The 23,630-nt window shown below is 31.9% G+C and overlaps 1 protein-coding gene and 1 long non-coding RNA gene across 5 annotated transcripts in view; one reads left to right on the plus strand and one right to left on the minus strand.

Annotated features, from left to right (window-relative positions):
• Positions 1-8,669, plus strand: part of LOC148603203 (uncharacterized) — a 92,946-nt gene extending 84,277 nt beyond the window's left edge. For 2 of the 3 annotated variants that reach the window (XR_015916742.1, XR_015916741.1), the window contains one exon: positions 1,119-8,669. This is a non-coding gene — a long non-coding RNA (uncharacterized LOC148603203). The remainder of the gene's footprint in view (positions 1-1,118) is intronic. The other variant, XR_015916743.1, reaches the window with a different exon arrangement.
• LOC148603208 (bcl-2-like protein 1) lies at positions 3,895-22,842 on the minus strand. Of its 2 annotated transcripts, none has more exons than XM_088553208.1 (2): positions 22,087-22,842; positions 3,895-12,482 (listed from the first exon to the last, which is right to left on the minus strand). In XM_088553208.1, the coding sequence occupies exons 1-2, from the start codon at positions 22,504-22,506 to the stop codon at positions 12,348-12,350; spliced, it is 555 nt and encodes a 184-aa protein (XP_088409334.1). In that variant the 5' UTR covers positions 22,507-22,842; the 3' UTR covers positions 3,895-12,347. The 2 variants fall into 2 exon arrangements, with proteins under 2 accessions (XP_088409334.1, XP_088409333.1); XM_088553207.1 differs by lacking the exon at positions 22,087-22,842 and adding an exon at positions 20,534-22,080.
• Positions 22,843-23,630: the final 788 nt, after the last annotated feature.

Here is a 23,630-nt window from a genome sequence, read left to right on the forward strand (position 1 = left end):
TCAGAGATTTTGTTGAAACTATAAAATAGGTCGAGCAATCATTTTAAAAAGGACTTCCTACGGTTACGCACGTGCGTCTCCGTGTCTATCCAATTACGTTACACGTGCTTTTAGTGCCTATTAGTATGCTTGTAGGTATTAAGTTACGGAATCGTCTGTTTACAACTTCATAAGTGTCTTTGTCCTTTTACTGTGATTTCCCTTTGTTCTAAGGCACTTTGCTTTCTATGCCTGAGGATGTTTGCAAATCATTTCACAAAAACTTCTGTTTTACAGCTACATTAAAAGGGATTGAAACAAAATTTAACAGCAACAATCAATAGTGTGTGTTTTAAGGTATTTTGTTTACAAAAAGGGGTATATATTTAAGGAGAATTTCATGAAGGTAGATCATACCCAAATAATTTGTCTATATTTTTCTTTTAATTTTTTCTCAAAAGACAATGTTTGATGAACTTTGTTCAGAATGCCCAAAATCACCGAACCTGATTTAGAGGTATGAATGTTGGTCAAATTTTCATTAGAATGTATATATATTACTCAGAGGACTTTCGTATATCATGACTTCTCTATAGATAACGGACAAGCATTATGGTTAATGAAGACCATTAATTTGGGGGCATCGACTTACTTATAATTTTTGACATTTCTACAGAGCATTTCTTATAAAATTCATACTTCGTTTTGCAATAAATGTTTATATTTCAAAATTTAATCACAAATGCTGTTCTATATGAATGTGGTTTAATGTGTCTTTTAAAAATAGATTTTTTTAGAAATAAAACTTACAGCTTTGTGGGTGTGCTAAACGCTCACTAACTGTCTATGGCACGTTGATTTTCAGCCTAACACAATATCGTAAAAGTCAGAAATAATTTATCAGTAGACATGTGTCTTGAAAGAAATTCTTTCTTTTATTCAAATTCAATAATAGTTTAAATGTAAAACCACCTTTCTGGCATCGTTTCAGGTATTCAATGTATATCATATTTACAATAAAGCCGATCGAGCTAGGTAATTAAATTTAATCGAACCCTTTAACCAGAAATATTTGTACATATACAGTATACGTCAACGGACCGAAGTATTTGTTACTTGAAGTATGCCTATTATTTCAGATTCTTATCGTTGAAACATGGATCAAACCCTTAAAGTACAAGTAACAATACAGCATTGCAATTAGAAGCCGGATCGATTGTATACGTCTGATGGGAAATAAAATATATTTGTCAGCCTACTAACTGATCCTACTATTGATTTTAAATAAACGCGTAGTAAAATACCACGAAGTCCAGAGCACTACAGTATATTATCTCTGATAAATTGAAAAAAAAATCAAATATTCTGAAGGCCACGGTGATCGTATGATGCTTCTACCTGGTATGAAGTAAACATTCAACAATCCAAAAGTTTAAAAGGAGTAAACCTGAAATATTTCGACTCTTCATGCATGTTTCTTAAGTTCATAATTTACTCTGTTCGAGTTAATATTTTAAATAAATTAATTATAATGCTTTATCCTGATTCGCTACATTAGTGGGTTAATTACATCAATTACGTACTCCTGTTTCTCATTCTTGTCGCTAAAGCACATTTTATGACAATGTCGACCTTCTTGTCAACACTTTAGCATACCTCATGGGAATATAACTCCGTGGTTTATGTTTGTGTTGCTGCATCAACCGCTTAACGCCTAGAAATGTCTGAACATGTGAATGTGAGTAACAGCTGTATTTGGTCATGATTTATCATTATTACTTCATTTCAAGGCAAAACCATGATGTCTCACGAATGACTAAACCTATTTGATGGAACAACTCGTTAGGGCAAAATACAGATTAAACATGTATATTAATGGCAACAACTACACAGAATCAATTTTCAAAAAGGAATTAACCTTTTCACCGATCAATATTTTTGCGAATTAGAACTAATTGTAGAATGTGACAATGTTATTTTCCGTTTTTGTTATCCAATTATAAACTTACTTTAAATTCTTTCTTCAGATACGACAATAAATAGGACGTCAGAAATCACTCTGTATTGTGCTTCATTTTAGATATCAAATTATTAACATTTGTTAACTTTCGTTTGATAAATTGGAACCAATTATGATTCCCTAGAGAATATAGCGTAAACTCAATTCCTTTCCATATTGAAAATAATGTAAACAATAACATAATATGTGTGAGAAACTAGATATTGAGAAAATCAAACGGTTAATTCTGTCCATTATTCGAGGGAAACCTATAATTAAACGACATTGAAAGCTTCTGAAATTTGAACTCTTTCTCTTCATTATTAACAATATTGTTTGGACTTCATCATTTTGAGCAAATATATAGAATAATGAAATATTTCACAATATCCATAAAAATCAATTACGTTTTGGCAGTGGTCATGCGGATGGTGAGAGGAAACTATTCACGAAAAAGACACGTGTTACTAAGCAGATGTTCTTCGATGACTATATCAATTAGAGATAAAATACTGGACGCTATCTTCTAATGAAATGCATGTGTGGTCATCTAGCTGTGATCAATTATTTCTATGGACAAACATGATGTCATTCAGTGAAGGAATGAGCATTGTCTTAGATATTGGCAATGCTCTAGAGAGTATACGATTATTTCTGAGCAAGGAAAATTTAGTTGATATATTTTTAAATTGCGTTTTTGACAGTACAGATAATTTCCAATGACAATCTGATGAATTCATAAGTTATACCCCACAAATCAAACTGAAAACCTCCTAAACAGCTTAACAATACACAGTTGGTAGACTAAGGAGCTATGTATAGGGACAGATTCCTCCCCCACCCCAGACTTCTTATACATAGGGGCAGTAGGTTCCTGATTAGATGTTTATTTCGTCTTGCTACAATGGTATTTTTTTGTCTCAGTCGGTATCAATGCTGTGCAAAGATAACAGTGTAAAAGTGAAACGCATTTCAGAACGAATATCCAGTCTGTACTAAAACTGATTTAACCCAGTAATCCCCAGGACTAAGTTCACGTGACTAAGTGAGATCTGTTACCCGGTACAGAAGCATCTTTTTATTTGTTCTGCCTGTTATCTCCAAGCTGGTGTAGATTAGAAACACAAATATTCCCAGCTTCCAGTCCGAATGCACATAAACAACATGTATATGTAACAACGCAAAAACAGTTTATCATCATCAATCTGGCTCCAGGGACAGGCGGTAATATTCACACTTGTTAATAGCAGCTGTCTTCGTCCCTGTGGTAATATTGGATGTCAAGAGTTCACATGGCTTCTGTCCAGTCGCTAATATAGCAATTTACTAACTATATAAATATATACTAGTCTCGAAGTGATGTGATGTGTATTTCTAGAACAATGCGGTCAAGGCCAGCTCATTAGGACAACGATGACTAACGTAACTAAATTGAGATAAAAATTAAAACAGACAATATCTGTAGTAGTGATCCATTGTATTCACTTTCATATGAATTCGTATGAAAATAATAAAATTATGTCAAGTATCTAAACTTTAAATACAAAGGTCTTTCTCAATTTTCCTGGAAATGGGGACTTTCTTTCTTTTTTGTTGAGATTGGTTTTATTGAAAAATTTTATAAATAAATACACCAATTTGAATACATAGTTATTACTCACGAATTCTCCGAATTGTGCACGCAAAACATAACTTACCGGATCGAGACTCTCAAAGATTGTTAGTTTGTTTGTTTTTCAGATTTTTTGTGCAATTTATTTTGCGTTCATTTCAAAGCTACGATGTAAATGCGAATTTCTTATCACACCTTTTCTGATACTATAAAATATAAACATATTACAAAAAAGAACGAACAGACGAACACCGTATATATACCATCCGCTTTAAAGGCGGAAAGGGGGATATAAAACGACACCTTTAAAATTACATCATTTTATTTTAAGCATAAAATGTACATCCAACATGCCGACCATTCACAAAATGTATATCAAATACATCTAGCTTCATTTGCTCCCCAACTATCAACTTGTATCCAAACCACATAACCATCATATGCCAATGTTACACACATACCAAAATATAACAAGAATTCATGTTTCTGATATTAAATGAGAGCCCTGTATACAGTTAACTAAAGCTGAAACCCTTATTATCTACTTACAGTTCATTTATCACACAATATTTTTTTTCAAAGTTCAACACTTATTGTTTAAGAGGGGGGGAGATCTAGGATAAGGGAAACAACTCCTGGAATCAGTGATATGTTTGTTCATATTCAATTTCACCAAAGCTTATCAAGCTTTCATTTGAAACAGAATGAAATTGATCCAAGTTACTTTGATGCTTACATGAGACTGATATAAAATGCTGAATACAAACTTTCCAATGATTTTAAGCATTGTGTCCCTTATCCTAAGTCTACCTCCTTAAAATAAAGATGTGTGAAAATCAAATTAGTAAAATTTGTAACACTAAAATAATATGTGGTAAACTTTGAAACTAAAAGTTTATCCAGTAAATGTATATCATTTTCTATGCAACAGATTTATTTATAACACATATACAGCCCTTTTATAGGAAAAAAGTACTTCAACTGAATCAATGAAGATTACAAAACAGCCTTCTGATGAGCTTACATGAATTGAAAAAATATATGACATCTACAATATATAACTTTAGTGGGAAATAGTACACCATAGACCTACCAACACAAGCTGAGGATTCTCTGCTTTTAACTTGAGTTGATTAAAATACATGTTTGTCATTTCAATGAAACCTAATATTCTACATGTATCTATAGATGGCAGCTTTTATTCTGTACAAACTTTCAAGAAAAACAAACAAAACCTTTATTAAATCTTCTTTTCTAAATGCCCCTGCTAAAATGATATATAATTCCACCTAACATTAAACAGCTATATCTACTTCTAATGTTGTTCAGTCTCCGAAATTCTATTATATTCACAATATCAAAACATATTGTATATACACCTTTATACAAACAGCACTACTTAGCTGAGGGTATTTTTATTGTCAAATTACCTCTTTCTGCAGGTATAATATTTAAGATTCTATCAATATCATGTAATACAAAGAAGTACTCAAGATGAATAAAAAAGGGGGCTACAGAGGGAATACTGTCCCAGACACTATGGGATTTGTAGGTACAAATAAGTTTTTCTTCTCCTTAGGACTATGTAATGAAATTGACATTGAGGTACATGGGCTTGCTCCCACTATCATATATGAAGCTCATCTATCAACTATTAATGTTACATAGTTAATATTTAGAGCAAGACTTTGTTGATACTGAGGATAGACTTAAACAATAGGCAGAAATTAGAATGAGGCTAGTCATAGACATACCCAAACGTGTAATAATTCTAATAGGTCTAAAAAAAAAGGTATTGAGAGGAATGGGGTACAGCAAGATGCAAACCTCTATAAAATCTTTTAATTTTCTGTGGGTCCTTGAATATCAGATATTCCCTTATCTTTAAACTCATAGATTAAATAAGTTTGATGACCAGGTCAACTGTTCTTATTGGGTTGGACCTAAAAATATGCGTTGTAACCACCAGTCGTGAACTGGTGCATAATTTACTTTTATTGACAATTATACCAAAATATTTTAAAAACCTTCATAAATATTTCTGAAAACTTGAGCATAATGTGAGATACTGTCATTCATACCATTTAAAGATTTTCTTTTAAGGTCATCTTCTAAAATTAACTGAATTTATTTAAATTGACAATCCTTAAACTGAAGGTCAGACCAAACATCAGTGTCATCCTTTAACAGGAAATAAATTCAGTTAAGTGGAAACCCTTAAAATCATGTCAACATCAAAATATCCACTATTACATGTACTTGTGATGTTTTGTATATGAATGGAAACTCTACCTTCCACTTTCCCATGAGTCACCAAATTATGTCTGGTCTGGTTTTCTTCTAGATAACTTTTTATCAACTTTCATGCACCTAATAAATAAGTCAGGAATTATAACTCTCAGTAGAAGGACACTAAATGCACATTTTACTATTACCAATGGCAAATCTGATCAAATTACAACATAGTAAAATACATGATAGTTTAATATGCATGTTAATTTAAGTTTTTATTTCAAATAAAATTCAAATAATCGATATCTGCCTTATAAATGCCACTATATTCTCATATTCATTCCCAGATTAGACAATGTAAAGTGATGCCTGCAAGCTAATGCTACTCTAGAACCAGGGACACATGCATAAATATTTCCCATTTAGGATACATTCTTAATGAATCTCAGTCTTCAAAAATTATTTCAAGTGGCAATAAAATACAATGGACCTAACTAATGACTTAAGAATTAAATGTCAGTCTCTATAAGAGTCAGGCAGTTATATGAAAGAATCCACCATTTTGGCATGTTATTTGACCATTAGAATCAAGGAATAAAGACAATATTTTCAAAATAATTTTGGAAACATGAGTTACAGTATTATTAAAATGCACTGTAAAAGACTTCCTTGGGTGAATTGTCAGATCAGTTAAGATATTATTGTTTCAGATTTTTCTCATTTTGTCTGATTCTAAGAAAGACTTGTACTTAAATAAACTGGTAGAATGTATACCAAATTGTGTTTAGCTGCTGTTTTACAAAGTTTCTTTGTTCTACAATATACATATATTGTATTTGTAAAAGTCTACATCAGCAGTCTACCATGATTGTATGTGCTCAGTCTCAAGCCAACAGGAAAATAAAATTGCCACGATCGTCTCCTTCCATCTTACCATGCAAATGATTTTGTGGAGAAATCCAAATGATGACCTTTTCAAGGTCACCATTCTTAAAAACTATGTGTATGCACCTTTGCATGGTGTTCTACTTACAAACAAGGTGTTCTGATATCAATTAGAAGCTTTTTTATTATGAAACATAATTTCCAAAAATAGAGAAACATCAATAAGAAAATTTAAGTAAGACTCACAGCCAGATGATTAGTTTACCAGAAAATATTTAACTTGCTGCCAATTAAAACAAGATGGTATAAAAAATGAAAAAAAAAACATGAAGGATTACAAAATGAAAATAAATAAACATTACAGTCAGGCTTTTATCCTTCTCGATAAATATCACCAATGGGTCAAATCTTACAAGTCATAAACAATGCCCAATCTGTTCATTACTTTCTTTCCACCCACTTGATCATATGAAATGCACATCGAAATTCAAGTTGCAATGTTAACAAAGGCAAATGGAAAAATCCTGACTTCAACAGAAATAATATAATTACAAGTGACTGATGATATTTTGACAAAAGATAATCTTGTAAATTCCTAGACCATTTTATTACCAAATACCAGTGTAGATCTTTATAAAAGCAAATTACATATTACAACAAATATGTCTTATAGTACGCTGCAGATAAACTAAATATAGAGGGTGTGGATTTCCTAACATTTTCTTAAAACACATTCAGTGTCAGGATGATTCAGTAAGTGTACGTTTTCTTGCAAATTTATATTTTTTTTTGCAAAGGAGAAATTTTCTTGTTGCTATTAATAAGTGGTATTGAGATGTTAAAAAGGAAGTTAAACAAATATAAAACGTATGTTACTAACAGGAAAGATGTAATGTTGGCTCAGCAATAACTAAATCCTGCCTTAAATTAAAACAGATTTATTTTGTACACATGTACATCATTTGGTTATCAGTTCCTATTTTGTAAACACAAAAAGAATGAAAACAGGGCAAGGGATAGGTCATGAGAGTTACAATTCTTACATCACCAAATTTTCACTGCCTTAAGACAAATGTGCACATTTAGATGCTTGTATACTATTAAATTCCCCCTTTTTCCCCTACATGTACCATGGATTTACAATTCTATACTACTTAACATACATTTGTACATGTATCAATGTAGTGAACAAATATAAAAATAAAAAAAAAAAAGACTGTGGTCAATACCAAAACAAACTGAGATCATCTTCACATTGTGTGTAGGTTTAAATACATTCAAATTAATATATATATATATATTACGTACACGTAAGCACATCTGTCACATGTGTACAAATGTACGAAATGTATATCATAGCAAGAAGGCTTGATAACCTTAGGTTCAATGTACACTTGTACAAAGTACAAATCCATGTCAATACCAGTTTTATGGAAGTGAACAAGCTAAAATTACAAGTACATACAGGGTCTCATGGGAAGGTATTCCCAAGAAAACCAAAAATAAATACATGGAAGTGAAAATGATTCTACTATGGGCAGATGGTGTACCTATCAGATTACAATACTAAATATCTTTCTAACATTGTCATTAAATGTCAAAAGATGACAGACTAAAGTTTTCTTTTTTTCAAAACTTCAAATCTCTTTGGTCAAATGTCTCAATTAAAAATTTCTTTTTTAGACAAATTAGACCCAAGAGTCTCTTGTGTTATCTATTCAAATAAAAATTCATTTTTTAAGTGACGAACTCTGTTAAAAATATTGCTTCTTTAAACATTTCTTTAATGATAAAAGCTATCAAATGAGAATTCTAGTTAACAAATAACACAGTCGTATAAAGGGCACTTTAGTCCAAGCCTTTAATGCCTTAGAAATTACTTGTCAAATGATGTGACAGGTTTTATATAATTCAATCTGAGAGAGTTTTCTAAGAATACTAACATTTCTCAACAAACAACAAACAACAGAGGACTGCAATTTTCCAGGAAATCGATAGGAACATGCTAAATTAAGAATATTAACTGTTTCTTCATTTAAATTGCTTGATTTCTCCGAGATTTCTCCGAGATTGGAGAATACAAAATGAAACCATTATTATGTAACATGCATGCATGGTCAGTAAAAGCCTTTCTCAGAAGATCTGATTAGAATTCCCTTTATAGTAATGTTTGTAATGTCTTATTTAATGAAAATCATCAGCCTCTAAAGACTAAACTTGTTTTTGTAGAGATCTACAGTACTAGGAAGAGATTATTAGGTTAGGAAGAATGATCTAGTAAGAAACATAACAGACCTTTGAATATACATAAACATGTATCTATCAAAATATTTTATTCCTAAAATCACTCTCTAAGGCCAAATATAATAATTTTGTTTCCTGCTACCAGCAAGATAAAAATAGGGTAGGTACAAAGTGTATAGAGAAATTACAATGCATCAATAACATTTTACATTGAGTTACTGGGCCAACAATCTTGACTTCAATAGTGCTAAGCCAAAATAGCCATAAAATGTTAAGTGTAAGAGAAAAATAGGGTAAGTACATTTGTAGGGTAGCAAGAAACAGACTTATTTGTTTTGCCTTAATGTTCAGGTAACAGCATTAATGTAAATATTTGTGTTATGATGTTTACAGTAGTTCTGGTGTATTTCATATCAAGATGTTTTGTGTTTATACATGACAAATACATTTGTTACATACTAGATAATGCATTTACATGTAAATGGCACTGACCATGCATACATGTACAAGGTATCATCCTTCTAAAATGCTTTTCTCCAAGAAATACCAATACATTCATGTACACTGAAACTTGTCTAAACCTAACCTTGAATAAGCTGAAAACCTGCCTAAACAAAACCTTGAATAAGCTGAAAACCTGTCTGAACAAAACCTTGAATAAGCTGAGAACCTGTCTAAATTAAACCTTGAATAAGCTGCAAACCTGTCCAAATTAAACCTTGAATGAGCCAAAAACCTGTTTAAACCACATACTTGTATCATTCTAATGTTTTTAAACCAAAGTAAACCAAATACATGTCAAAACCAAACAGATTCTAAACAAAAAGATTCAGTATAGACAGGTTTCACTTTACAGTTTAGACAGGTTTCACTGTACAGTTTAGACATGTTTCACTGCACAGTTTAGACAGGTTTTATTGCACAATTTAGACAGGTTTCACTGTACAGTTTAGACAGGTTTCACTGTACAGTTTAGACATGTTTCACTGCACAGTTTAGACAGGTTTCATTGCACAATTTAGACAGGTTTCACTGTACAGTTTAGACAGGTTTCCCTGTACAATTTAGACAGGTTTCACTGTACACATATATTGTAAATCATAATAGTTATAATCTTATGTTATTTTCCACATAACTTTAATATAAAAAAAATGTATAATTATTTTACAAACATATGTTTTCTGACTTACAATAAAATTCAACTAAATAAACATGCATGTACTACACTACCATCAACCTAAATTTTAATTTCTTGACCCTCCTGAATGGAGTCATTATTTTCATCCACCAAAATAAACACCGATACAATTGCTTTTAGTGTATTTAAATGATTTTCAATTTTATTTCTGATTAAACTTTAAGAATCATTCAATATATTTTGGTATGAAGACAGAAGAAGTATTGAAAATATTTCAAAATGGTGACTTCTTGCATTGGGTGGAGACATTGTGTCAGACTCCACTCAATCCATCTCCAGTGTGAAGAGTGGAGAAATGAAAGTTTACGTTGACTGTACTATACACTGTGTGGGAGACTTTCAATTTAATCAATTTATTTATCATTGCACTCCGTAAAAATCTAATGATTTCATTACGTGCATCATTTACTATGGAATAAATGTTGAAAAGTAAAATGTAGAATTACATGTTTATAATGTTCATGTATACATATGTGCATGCATAAAAAGTATCTAGTTCAGCTATCTTAATGTAAATGTATTATGTACTGGTAATAAAAAAATCGTTCAACAATATTGGCCTTGGTAAGTTATCAGTGAAACATATAACACAATTACATATCAATAAATTTTCTATTTAAACAGATGGAGAGAAAATCAATTGTTAAAAAAACTCTTTCTTAGTACTTCTACAATACTACCCAGTTATCCCCGGTTTTTGATTGGTTTCAATCTTCAACGCCACCGAAAAGTACAACAGATTGATAGGTGAATAGAATAAGCTTATTCTTTTCTACTCATTAAATATTAATTTAGAGAAATTTGAAGCAAGTCATCACAAAAATGTGCTACATTTGTAAGTGTGAACATTTCAAAGACTGGTTACATGAATAATTGAGATACATTTAGCTGCAATACACCTGGAAAGTCCATGGACAACTTCTCCGAGTTGTATCATCCTGTTCAGTACCATGCTAAGCATTATTGTATTGTGGTGACAGTATTATTCACATAATTTTGTTATTTTATCAACATGATTCATATCCATTCTCGACAAAACTTGCATATGCTGACATTATAATGCCATACTGCCATAATTAGAGGAAGAATTTCTTTTTCTTTTTCATGTTATACATGTAAAGACTAACGCTTATTTTTTTTGGTTACTGATTCAGACAGGGTTGGAAATTCACTGACAATGTAACCAGCATTGAACTTAATATTATACATTTGCTAATTTTGTTAAATTTAAGCCACATCTGAATTTTGTTGAATTCAAACTATGGTAGCAATCTTACTGACAGACTGGCCTACATGGACCTTTAAGAGAAGTAATTACTGAGTATCTATTCAGAATGTACATCACATTTAGCTCCATGTAAATAGCATTTCTTGACATCATAAGATATGCATAAGCTTATTTTAATGCTCCCTGCATTCTGATTACAATGTCACAGACTTAATAAGTGAGCAGTTGATTACAATGCAAAATAATAAATGATTTTTTCCTTAACTTAAAATTCAAGTTCCTGCAGATAAAGCTCCTAACAATGCATTTCAAAAACAATTAATTGCTTTAAAAATAATGACATGTTTAAAAACTTCTTCCTACAACACATGATCACCCCACAACATAATTTTATAGCTTTTTGTGTAATTCTTCTACCTTCTGTTGTATTTCTCAACTCGTTTCAAAACAAACTACAATGAAAAAAACATCTACCATAATATTGTTATCTGGGTGAAAGTTGAACTCTGTTAAACTTTAAATGTACAGTCTGCCCTATAGTTACTTTATTCATTCATGATACATACAAATTCAGTAGTACATGTATTTCTGGTATTTATGCTACACTATGCAACAATGCATCTTCTGATAATTTCTAGATGTGCTTCATTTAAAGAGCTGCTACACAAACATTCAATGTAAAGTTAAATCCTTGCTGTAATTCTTTTCAGAACTGAACACATCTCCACACACTGTAATTCCCAACAATTCAGTCTGTTTTGCTCAGCTTTCCATTTCACACATGCACTCTTGCAAATACATGTACATCAAAAATTCATCTAGACACAAAGAAGCACAGTGTAAAGCCAGCTCTTGAGACTGGCTTAGCTACTTTTCCTCCATCCTGACTGGATTCTATTGAAGTCAGCATATCTCCCCACTCATGACACTTAACAAATAACAAATATAACAACAACAATATTGAGGATTTTCATACCCTTTGTAGTAAAGCACCAAGGGCAAGGGCACCAACCACACCAATGGCCCCATAACGTACAAATTCTCCCAAGTTCCACTGATTGTCATTATGGTTCTGTGCTTGGTTATAGTATTCCACAAAGCCTTGCTGAAAGTAGAAAGTAATATATCTAAAATATTTGCTAAAATAAAAATCCACTTTTACAAATTTTGTAAATGCAAATTAAATGTACACCAATAACAAAAACAAAGCAGGCTTTTTCAAACTGCCTCTTTTTGTGTTCTCGGGCTTTACTTTCCCTCTTTCCCACTGAATTTTATTTTTTGTAGTGTACCCAATAAGGCTAAAAAACCAAATAAGTGTTCATCATTAAACATAATATTACTGACCACTAGTGCAAATACAGTTTTAAATTCAATACTTAATATATGAAGCTAACAAAAGGCCATTTTAAACACATGTATCAAACAAATATGTACAACATACATGTGTGTAGCTATATAATAAGAGAGTTAATGCATGAATTTTGGGGATATTTTCCTCCACAGAACAAGCTCAGTTAGTTCAATATACATTTCAAGACAATATACCCTATTTTTAACATAACAACCCAACATGTAACGTGTAGTCATAACTTTACAGCCATGACCAAACATGCTTTATTCTGACATTACATTTTATAGCATGTGGTTGTAGACATACATTGTATTTTAATCTCATGTCTTTGCCCTGCTTATAAGATTTGTTCTACCATAGGCCCTCTTAAATCTATTTTAAATGCCTTCGAGTGTCAATAAATGTGAAATACAGTTCATTTTCTGAATAAAACTGAGTTGAAGTCATTCACCCATATGAGCAATGTACATCCACAAAAATCAAAGGAAAATTATTATGTAAAGGTCACTGATATCAAGACAGCTAGTCATTTTGGTAGTAGCAATCACACCATTGGGAGGAAATAACAATTTATAGAGGAAACATGGTTAAATCTCTGATAGATTCTAAGTTAATTAAAACAAGCACCTGTTGGCTATATTACATAATGGCTTTATATTTCCTGTAAATATCAACTGCTGCCAAAAATACACTGCTATCAAGGCCATCTTCTGTAACATACCTCCTACACCTTGGTAAGTCAGGTATTAGTCAGTGGTCTTAGAAAATAAACAGCTTTAGGAAAGTACATATTTAAGTACTTTTATTATAGATTATGTAATATGGCTTGATGTACATGTATCAGTACAATAGGCTCCCATGTTTTAACATTTATAGTTTATGTAGCAGTAAGTGGGTAACTGCCCTTATTATCAATCACAGAAATTTGAATTATAAAACATATTTTATCAAGAAAAGACAGCACCTTGTTTTCTTCTCATGTTAAGAAACATGCATGCACATGTGTACATACAAAATGTACATGTAATAATATGAGAAAAGGGGGTGTGCTGACAGACAAATTACTCCTTCCTTATCTGATTTCCTACTAAAGAAAAGTGTCCATGCTTAATTATGCATTTACATGTATGTCTATATTGTACATGTATTGTGATTAAAATATCCCCACGTTAGTACATGCTACATGTATAAATTCAAACTGGATCACTGTTGAGAGTTGATAATGATGCTTATTCTTGGGTGTCTAATTCAGTTTTATATTCAAGCCATGCTAATTTACCATTGATTGTCAATAGAAAATTGACATTATCAGAATAATCAACATGGATCCAACAAGCATGAAGAATAAATCATTGAAAGTGTTCATTAATTCATACCAGTTCCCCACGGGAGAGCTTAGAAGCTTGTCATTAGAACACCTTTTGATTGATTTACCTGTACAGGTAGCTGACAGGTATGGATGCTGAGAACACTGTCAACAATAACTACATGTAACACAAACATGCAAAGTTTGATTATCTTGTGAATAAGTAGGTCACTTAGACAGATGAAATCATAGGCTTTACCAACAGTCATATTCTTTAACAAGAAAATCATGTATTGCCGTGACATCCTATTTAGCTCATCACAGACCATATTTCTCAAAAAAAAGGGTCCCATCAGTCTAATGTACATGTAAATACATGTATGCCAGGTAAAATGATGACCACATTCTTATAAAATGCATGTAAATCTTGGACACATGCATGTACCATAAGTCAATCAAGGTTAAACAGATCAATATTCAAACTACATGTACATGTAGCAAACAGACACAAATTAATACTTGATGTACAATTTAACAAAGCAAATTCATGTACTGGTGCATGTAAAACTTACATGTATCTGCGGTATTTAAAATTTCCTATGAAGCCAAAACAACTAGCGAAAATTGTTAATTTGTAAAGACCAGTTTATATTGTAACTTTTTCAAAATCAAACTGAAAATGGGGATGAAGGATACACTACAGTACAGATTTTGTGATAAAACTCAACTTTTAATGGAAACCATCAACCTTCAGCAGAACAGAATAGAAATCCAATTACTGGTTAATAACTTTGTTTGTTTACATTCCACTAACTCATCAATACAAAGCAAAACTATGGCTGGCTTCCAATATCCATTTTGTTGAAAACAGTGCAACTAAATCAATCTTTATTGCAAAGATTAAAGTTTCACCATCAAAAAGTTGGCAAGCAAATAGGCAATAAAAAAACTAACACCCACATTAAGGCCTGGTAAAGTAATAATACCACGCCATATTAAGGGAGAATTATTGATATTATTAAAGTATTTTGACAGTCTACAAACATCTGGGTCGATACTAGGTTTTACTATAGTATGTCGGTCAAACTTCGTATTACATAGTTTAGTTTTTTTACCATTTTATCAAAAGACTGGAATGACAAGAAGCAGTGGCAGTGTTCTTGCAAAGCCATTCTAGTCCTTTGATTTGCTATGATTTTACAACTGTACTAATAATCTACTATCAGAAATTAATTCTAGTTAGAATGCATTATGGGCACTGTGCTACATGTGTACTTTTAATTTAGCAGAAAAGCCTGAAAAGCTAAGCTATGTAAGTATCACAGTTTCCCTGGCAGATTCTAAATTTATGTAGAGAACACTAAATGGGCTTTTCAAACAGACTTCTACTTTTGAAATAGGACTGATATCTGAAACTTATACACTGTACTTGTATTCTAATAGGCCTTTTTGTAAGTCTCAAAGAAATACAATGTACTGTATTGGCTCAACACTGAAGGGTCTATAAGCCAATCCACTGTAAAATATAATGATGAACCTTGTACATCAAAATCAACAGAATTGTTTTGACAATATACTCGGCAAAGTGTTGGTCAATGTCTTAATTCCTGTACAAAATGAAAAGTACAAGTACATAACACAAAGTACATATGCATGTGCATGTACATGTACTTGTTAAATATTTCTTTGTTGTTTATGACTAATTAATGTTACTCAGCTGTGTCTGAATAAATTATCTCTGCTCACATGGATGATGTGTATAGTGTCCTTTTGTTTACTCCATCAATATAGCAGATGTTGTTGTCAGGGCTAATAAGGGTACTTCTCTAGTTACCATGGAAATGATTTAGTTTAGAATAGTAAAAATTTATGACACACAAAGACTCAGATTATATTACAGCTAACTGTTTGAGTTATGCAATATGGCTATTGTTATCATGAATTTACATGTACAAATAAACATGTACTGTACATGTATGCATAATTCATGTAACTGAATTAAAACTTTTTAATGGTCCACCCTCCCAGTTTTTAGTGGAGTCTGAGTTGCTCATTTATTTTTGTTACTTTGTATACATTATTTTAGATACTTTATTTTCTTTGTTGTGTTTGTCTGTTTACCATGTCTGGTCTTTGTCCCTAGATTACATTCTTTTGATTTCCACTAAAATCTTCATTGGTTCCCTTGATCACTATTTAATAAATACATGTACATTGTAAAAACTGAATTCTAAGTTACATCATAAGTAATACATGTTATCAAATCATATACCTGTACAATGTAAATACAGTGTATTAATTGTACATACTATGTACAGGTACATGTATGCATATTTTGTACAAGTACATGTACAACCACATTGTATTGTAGCTGTACATATGGGTGGGGATTGAGAGACAATATGGAGCCAATGAGGATTTCAAAATCAATATGATCATAAAAAATGCTCAGACAATGAAAAAAATGTAGCTGCTAGTACTTGGTAAGTTAGTGTATAATCTCTAACCATTTTGTCCTGGATAATGAACTGAACACTCCTTCTCACACCCACAAGGAAAACCATTCTTAAATGTACAGCTAAGCACATGAAAGAACTAAAATTAGAACCACTGTAGATAAATATCTACATAAATAATTTCAGACTTGTATTTACAATGTATGTAGGTAAAAGCAAATTTATTTAATTCAAGTAGAGAATTAAAGTCAAATAACATGAATGGAATTTAAACCACAAGGCCTTGGAAAAAAGCCAAAATACAGGGGATTAAAGTGTTTAATTAAATTGCCACAGAAATGTGCTTGACTGCAGAAAATAAATTGTTTCTGCAAAAACTGTACACCCACTCAAAATGACCTAATATGACTTGCAGTGTTATTTCAAGGCCAACAAGTTGTACAAACATGTATAACAAACTATAGTACATATATATATTTTCAGAGATTCCCTCAAGCTTCCTTTAGGGGCTCATACATGTATGAATTTCCAGTGAACAAGCAGTATAGAGATACAAATATCTGTTTATCATACTAGATCATCATAGATGACTGATGTACATGGACAGATCTGTACATTCAACAGAATCAGATAATACACTTGTGTACATTAAGTAGTGTACCACATGTACAACTGTACATTTGTACATGAAATTCAAATTTTAGTTTCATTGCAAAAATGCATAACAATGCCAAATTGTCATGTGCTACAAAATGAATGTCAATTTAGTAAGAATGACTTTATACATGTGCATTGGTGTTTGGCAGATACAAGTACATTGTACACATAATTCTAGTATTCCAATGGTTCATACTGGAATATATGAAGACACATAATGTCTTTAAGAAGCAGTTTTCAAAATAGATTGCACAAACATGTACATGCATTTTTGTACAATGAACTTCACCTGTATGCATGTACATGTACATTGTATACTTTTGTATACATCATCATTCACATGTACATTATTGTAACTTGGTGAAATTTTATTACAAACAATTTACCGGGTAAGAAAGAAATGTAATATGTGACCAAAGCTGTGTACAAAGTATATGTACATGTACATGTATATTGTACTTGTTCATTGTATTTTAAGCCATTCAGTTATTAAAAAATAAATTGGACCTCAATTCTTAACTCCCCCTCTTATGGCACATTTTGTGTACCTACTGACTTGCTATAAATATGTAGGGGGCAACATTTTACAGATGACCTTTTTAAGTGTCAATTTACACAAGAACAATAGAAAGTATTCATTTAAAAAACATGAAATGTAAAGTCAAGTATTTTTTAACATTCTGAATTGTAAGTCATTGCACATTAGGAGTACAATATGTATGAAATTTGGTATGCTTGACAAGCATGAAAAATGTTGATAATGCATTAAAAACAGTTTGACACAGTACTGTCCAACCTTCATACAAAATGTAATATTCTCTCTCAAATATACATGTATATGTACATTGTATACCCAATTAATACTGATTTCAATTCATTTCATCCTAAATCAGACCACATTCCATGCGTACAAATGTACTAATGAGCATGTATAACTTGTATATTGTACATGTATACTGCACAAGTAGCGTTGTCTTACCAACTAACTTGTAATTCATTACATGAGCAGCAATTCAATTTGGATTTAGCCTCTGGAAAATATCAAACATTCATGAACATTCCTTATCAATGATACATTTAGAGTTGTCAATCAACTACCACCATAAATCACCAGCTATTTGAAAGGATCCAGCTCATACATGTACCTCTCCACTTTGATTACTTGCATACATTTGATATGATGCACTTAATACATGTACAGGTTATGCACTTGCAGCTGTCACATGACTGAACATGTGTAAAAAGACCATACCCATACTGACCACTGTCACCTAAGACTCAATTGAAATCCATTTGTACTTTTTTCTGACGATGCATTTTGCAAAAGTGTTCCAGTCCAAAGTGGTACGTGCACATGTATCATGGTTGTTTTATACTTATCTTCTGAGTTAATGATAAACAGAAGGCATATGACGACATCACTTACATATACATGTAGTTCTCCAATGATAATGTCGATAAAGGAAAATTGTGATTTCTTTCAATAAAAACAAGCACTCTCTTTAAAAAAGATAGTGGAGTCAGACATACTTTTCCCTCAATTTGTCAGTCTAATTAGTAAGATGGCAAATCCAATTTAAGTTATATTTGGTGAACTGTGATCGCTGCTTTATGTTTTCCATTTCAATTAATATTATAACTAGTTTAATAAGTGTAAATCTACTCATAATTTTTCAATACAATGTATATAAAAAAGGAATTGAACACATTCCTGACACAAATGCCCCAAAATGAACCTTGAGTTTCATGGTTGCCATCACTTTCGTCCAATAAAATGCATTAGTATTAACATACTGTCACTTGGGAAATTATACATTTTATGTACACTGCTAAGTAAAAGAAATGTTTTCCACCAAGGTTAAAGTCTATCTAGAAGATGTACAAAAATGTAGTTATGCATGTATATTTTACCAAAGAGAATCTTGCAGATTACATTATACATTTGCAACCAATTGGCAATATGTACATGTACAAAAAATGTACATGTAAAAGTGTAGACAGGTGAACATGTAAAAAGTACATTGTACAAATGTATCTACATGTACAAGTTTATATCTATGTGGACTCATCTGACTGTACTAGTAAAGATTGCAAGGATTTATGCAATTATGCTGTGTACAATGCACTAAGTAACAATCCAAGTCTAGTAATAAATATTGACTACCACTGGAAGGAAGCCAATATCAAACTGATGCTGACTTGGCAAAGTGCCAAATTATTGATTCTTTTATAGTATGCAATCATTGTCATCAATATCAGTAGTTCATCATTTGTCTGACAAAGTTAAGTCAAAAATGATAAAGGTGTTAATTATGCTGTAAAATTTATGAAATCTGACCATCCAAACTGTATGATCGTTGATTTTTTTCAATAACTTAAAAGTTTGGCCAGTAGATTAAGACTTTCAGTTCCAGACTACCAAATAGTAAAATAAGTTTCCCAAAAATTAAAATACATTCATGAAGTACATACATGTATACAATGTGTATATTTTGTAATGTACATGTACATGAACAGTGTACATACACAGGTCGCAGTTGTACAATTCACACTGAATTTTTTTCCAATGAATATGCAAACACAAATGCACACATGTACATGTAAAATGTATTTGGAAATATTCATGTACAGTATGTAATGCAAAAGAATTTGGAAAATGTGACTGCCCATTAGTAAAACTCTGATGCTCCATCTACTAATTCAAGTTTTTGTACATTTACTCAATTAATTCCATATTTCTAAGTTAATAAAAATTACACATACATGTACATGTATTCTCCAAAATAAAAAAGGGGTGAAAAGGGCCAACAATATCATTGGTCTATTGTCCTCTACAAATTGTTCATTTTATGAGGTACATGTATGTGTTTCCTTTAAACAAGCAGTGAAATCATGTTTTTGAATTTAGAAGACAAGAAGTAAAGATGTTTATTTTATCTTTAGACAGAGTTTCCTACATGTACATGTAATAACTTACAAAATCCTCTATATTGACAGGACCGTAAGTATTTTAACTGGACAATTTAAGACTTGTTAGTCCTGTGCTTATGTTGAGGACAGTGTTATACTGAATCTGATACATTTATAAATAATTATTTTATAAAACTAACCAGTGGAATTACAAGTATGCAAAAGCTGCAATAATCCACTAAGTTTTTGTGGTTTGTATTTAACAAGAGTATTCACCTGTTCCATAGGTTATTTAATTTTACAAAAGTTAAATCCAGCCTTAACCTCTTTAAATTCAATAAACAAAGAATTACTGTTTACCAGCTAATTTTGTTTATTGTGATCACTCAACCATGTCAGCAAAGGTGACAAAGGATGTTGTATGGCATGTTTTGATGTAAATAAACAAGTTGAGTAGAAGTACATGTACCTACCCAGCCACCATTTGAAGTAATCCATGGTTCTAAATTATCACATAAATATACAGAAACCCAGTCAACGATCGAGTCTACAAGTTGTGGCATTCCATTTTGTACACATTCTACTGAGAGGGCCCCTCCAAAACCGAACAAGGCAACGACCCTCCCCCAGTTTATATTCCCATCAATGAATAACTCTTGAACAACTCTTTGGAAAGTAGGATATGCTGTTGCTTCCGTTATATGTAACTGATCGACCATATCGTCAAATTGTGTGCGAAATCGTTCCTGAAATTCGTCCCCAATCGTCCGTAATGTGAGCTGAACTTGTGAAGGTGGGACTTCCAACGAGGGACAGTTTTCCCATTGTAATCCATTCTTTCTTAGTCGGTCGTTCACAAAATCGACCACTAAATAACGTGAACTGTACTGGTTCATCTCCAAATTATTACTTAAAGTCATAATATGTAATCCCCATTCTGAAATATCATTCCATCTTGAGAGAAAATATGCTTGGGCAGCCAAACCTACACGACTGCTTCGGATTCTCTCTATTTTATCAATGAAAGCAGAGTTTACAACCGGTAGTAACGATTTATTCACTACGTCACAAATAAATGATTATTTATGCTTACATTTTCATAATTGTCCATAAAATGAGCTATTTTAAATTAAAACAAATTTGAATACACAATTATACAGGTAAATTCTAGAAATCAATTACATGTACATTTTTAAAATTCTTACACTCCCTTATTATAGGACAAAGGTCAAAGTTCAACATTCATTCATTGAAATACACAGCTTGTTTACACATACATGTATGTCAATACAGGGACTTAATTATTCAATTATATAATGTTCTATTGAAATCTGAAATCACGATCTATGTTAAACAAAATAGAAAATGTCGTTTGCGTTGTAAACTGAAAATGGTTTTCAAAGTTAAACCCATTTATATCAATGTTAAAACCCCATGAGAGACCATGACTGGAATAATAAAAATGCTTAATTTATATCAATATCAACGGTTTTTATTATTTCATTTAATATACAATTTCCAATTAACTCCAGTAATTAATTTCTATCATAATAATTTAGTGTATGTATACATGATGTAAATTATGTCACTGTTTCAGTGAAACAGGGAGTGTTTGACAGAAACGTTGACGTATTCATCAAATGGTCTAAGTTGTGCAACACCACCGAAAGATCGGGAATTGTTGCCATTTCTTAACTTTTAATTTTTTTTTATAAAAAGAATACCTGGATTATAGGTCTACTTACTCTACATTATATATCGAATTTGAGGCATTTGGGATATTCGTCAACTTTCTGCCGTTTTCAGTTTTATTATTTTTTTTTTTCGCGTTGATTGTGGGTATTTGTTTCTTTTTTTTTAAGTTTGATATTTCAGTCGTGGCATAATTGAAAATGAAGCCTACCCTTCTGTTTTTTCCTTAACCATAAGTAAGTATCCTGCTTCCACTTTAAATTTTCTCGTATATATACATGCAATTGCATGTGCGATTAATAAGATATGCTCTTTTTCAATTTATAATACTCACCCATCCACCGTGTGATTGTATCCATGCTGACAAATTTTCGTCTATATATATAGTAATCCACTCAATAATAGAATCTATCAACTGAGGTAAGTCCTTTTTCATGCATGCTGTAGCTAACGATCCCCCAAACGAAAACAAAGCTACAATGCGTCCCCAATTAATTCCCCCATTGAAAATTTCGTCCACTACCGTCCGAAACACTGGGTAGGCTGTATTCTCTGTAATATGTAAATCGTCAATACGTCGTTGGAAAACAGCTTTGTATCGCGCTTCGAGCTCGTTGCCCTTATCCCTTAAAGTCAGATGCACTTCTAATGGTTGTGGTAAAAGGGACGGACATTGGCCCCATTGTACTCCATTATTATTCAGTCTGTAATTCACATAATCCACAACTAGATAGCGAGTCCCTGTTGGATCCATCAGGTATCCTCGTAATACTGGTCCTATCTTCCTCACGAGTTCCTAGAAAAAGACGAGTAAAATATCCTGATTAAGCATAAGTTGTGTATTTAATGATTTATAACTTGTACCATCCATTTTGAAATATGTTTGAAATATATGAAAAACATTCGATACACACTCCTAAGTATACTGAATGCGATTAACAATGTACACATATTTTAAATAGTCATGTGATTTACTTACAACGTTACGGTAAGTGATACAAAGATATAAACAGTTTACTTCATACTTTGTAGGATGTTCATTTAAATAGATTTCCTCAGTAATATACAAATGTGTCATAACATATACACCCTCTCAATCAAGAAGCAAAATCTACATCTATATATTCGACATTTCTGCCAAGTTGCTATGTTTCTTTCAGTCCCTTAATTGGCACCACTCGAGGCTGATTAAAAACTTTCTTGAGTTGATTAAAGATATAGCCCACTAGAAAAGATCTATCCCTATGTATACAATATGATTATAATATACATACATTCAGTGAAAATGGTAAAAACATTAGATAAGTGTAAATCATAAAAACGATTCGTTTGCTTCGGGAACAAGGAACTAGACCCCTACATGAGGCTGTTTTATAATGCGATGTACAGGATAAAAAAAATATGCAATTCAACAGCAGACCCAAATGAAGCTAACTATATTGACCAAGGCAAATATAAAATAAATTCAGGAAAGAAGAGACCTTTAAACCAAACAAAGACAATGCATTCCAAAAATAAAACAAAACATTTTTTTTAAATAAATAAAATTACAAAAGTATCTATAATTCGATTTCACATGTACTCGAATACTTGAAATGTGATAGTGAATTTAAGTATGGAAATACCAGTTCATTCTTGCTGCTAAAGATGTAACAAATTTCTGCATATTGATATGGTGAATATTTCAAAGATACCACAAACCCTACGGAATGAAACATTTTAGATCGAGGCTACCCACGGGTCTTCAATGAACGGCAGGAAAACCCTCACACCGCAGGGCAAGCTGATTCTGAACCCCAAACAACATTACACAGATATAGCGAAATAGTTGCTCATGTGTACTCCAGCAACTCAAAAGTAAACTGAAAGTGAAAATAG

The sequence above is a fragment of the Perna viridis genome, chromosome 11, assembly GCF_037379345.1.
Source record: "Perna viridis isolate PV_CMFRI_1.1 ecotype Kerala chromosome 11, ASM3737934v1, whole genome shotgun sequence".
In the NCBI taxonomy this organism is placed as follows: domain Eukaryota; kingdom Metazoa; phylum Mollusca; class Bivalvia; order Mytilida; family Mytilidae; genus Perna; species Perna viridis.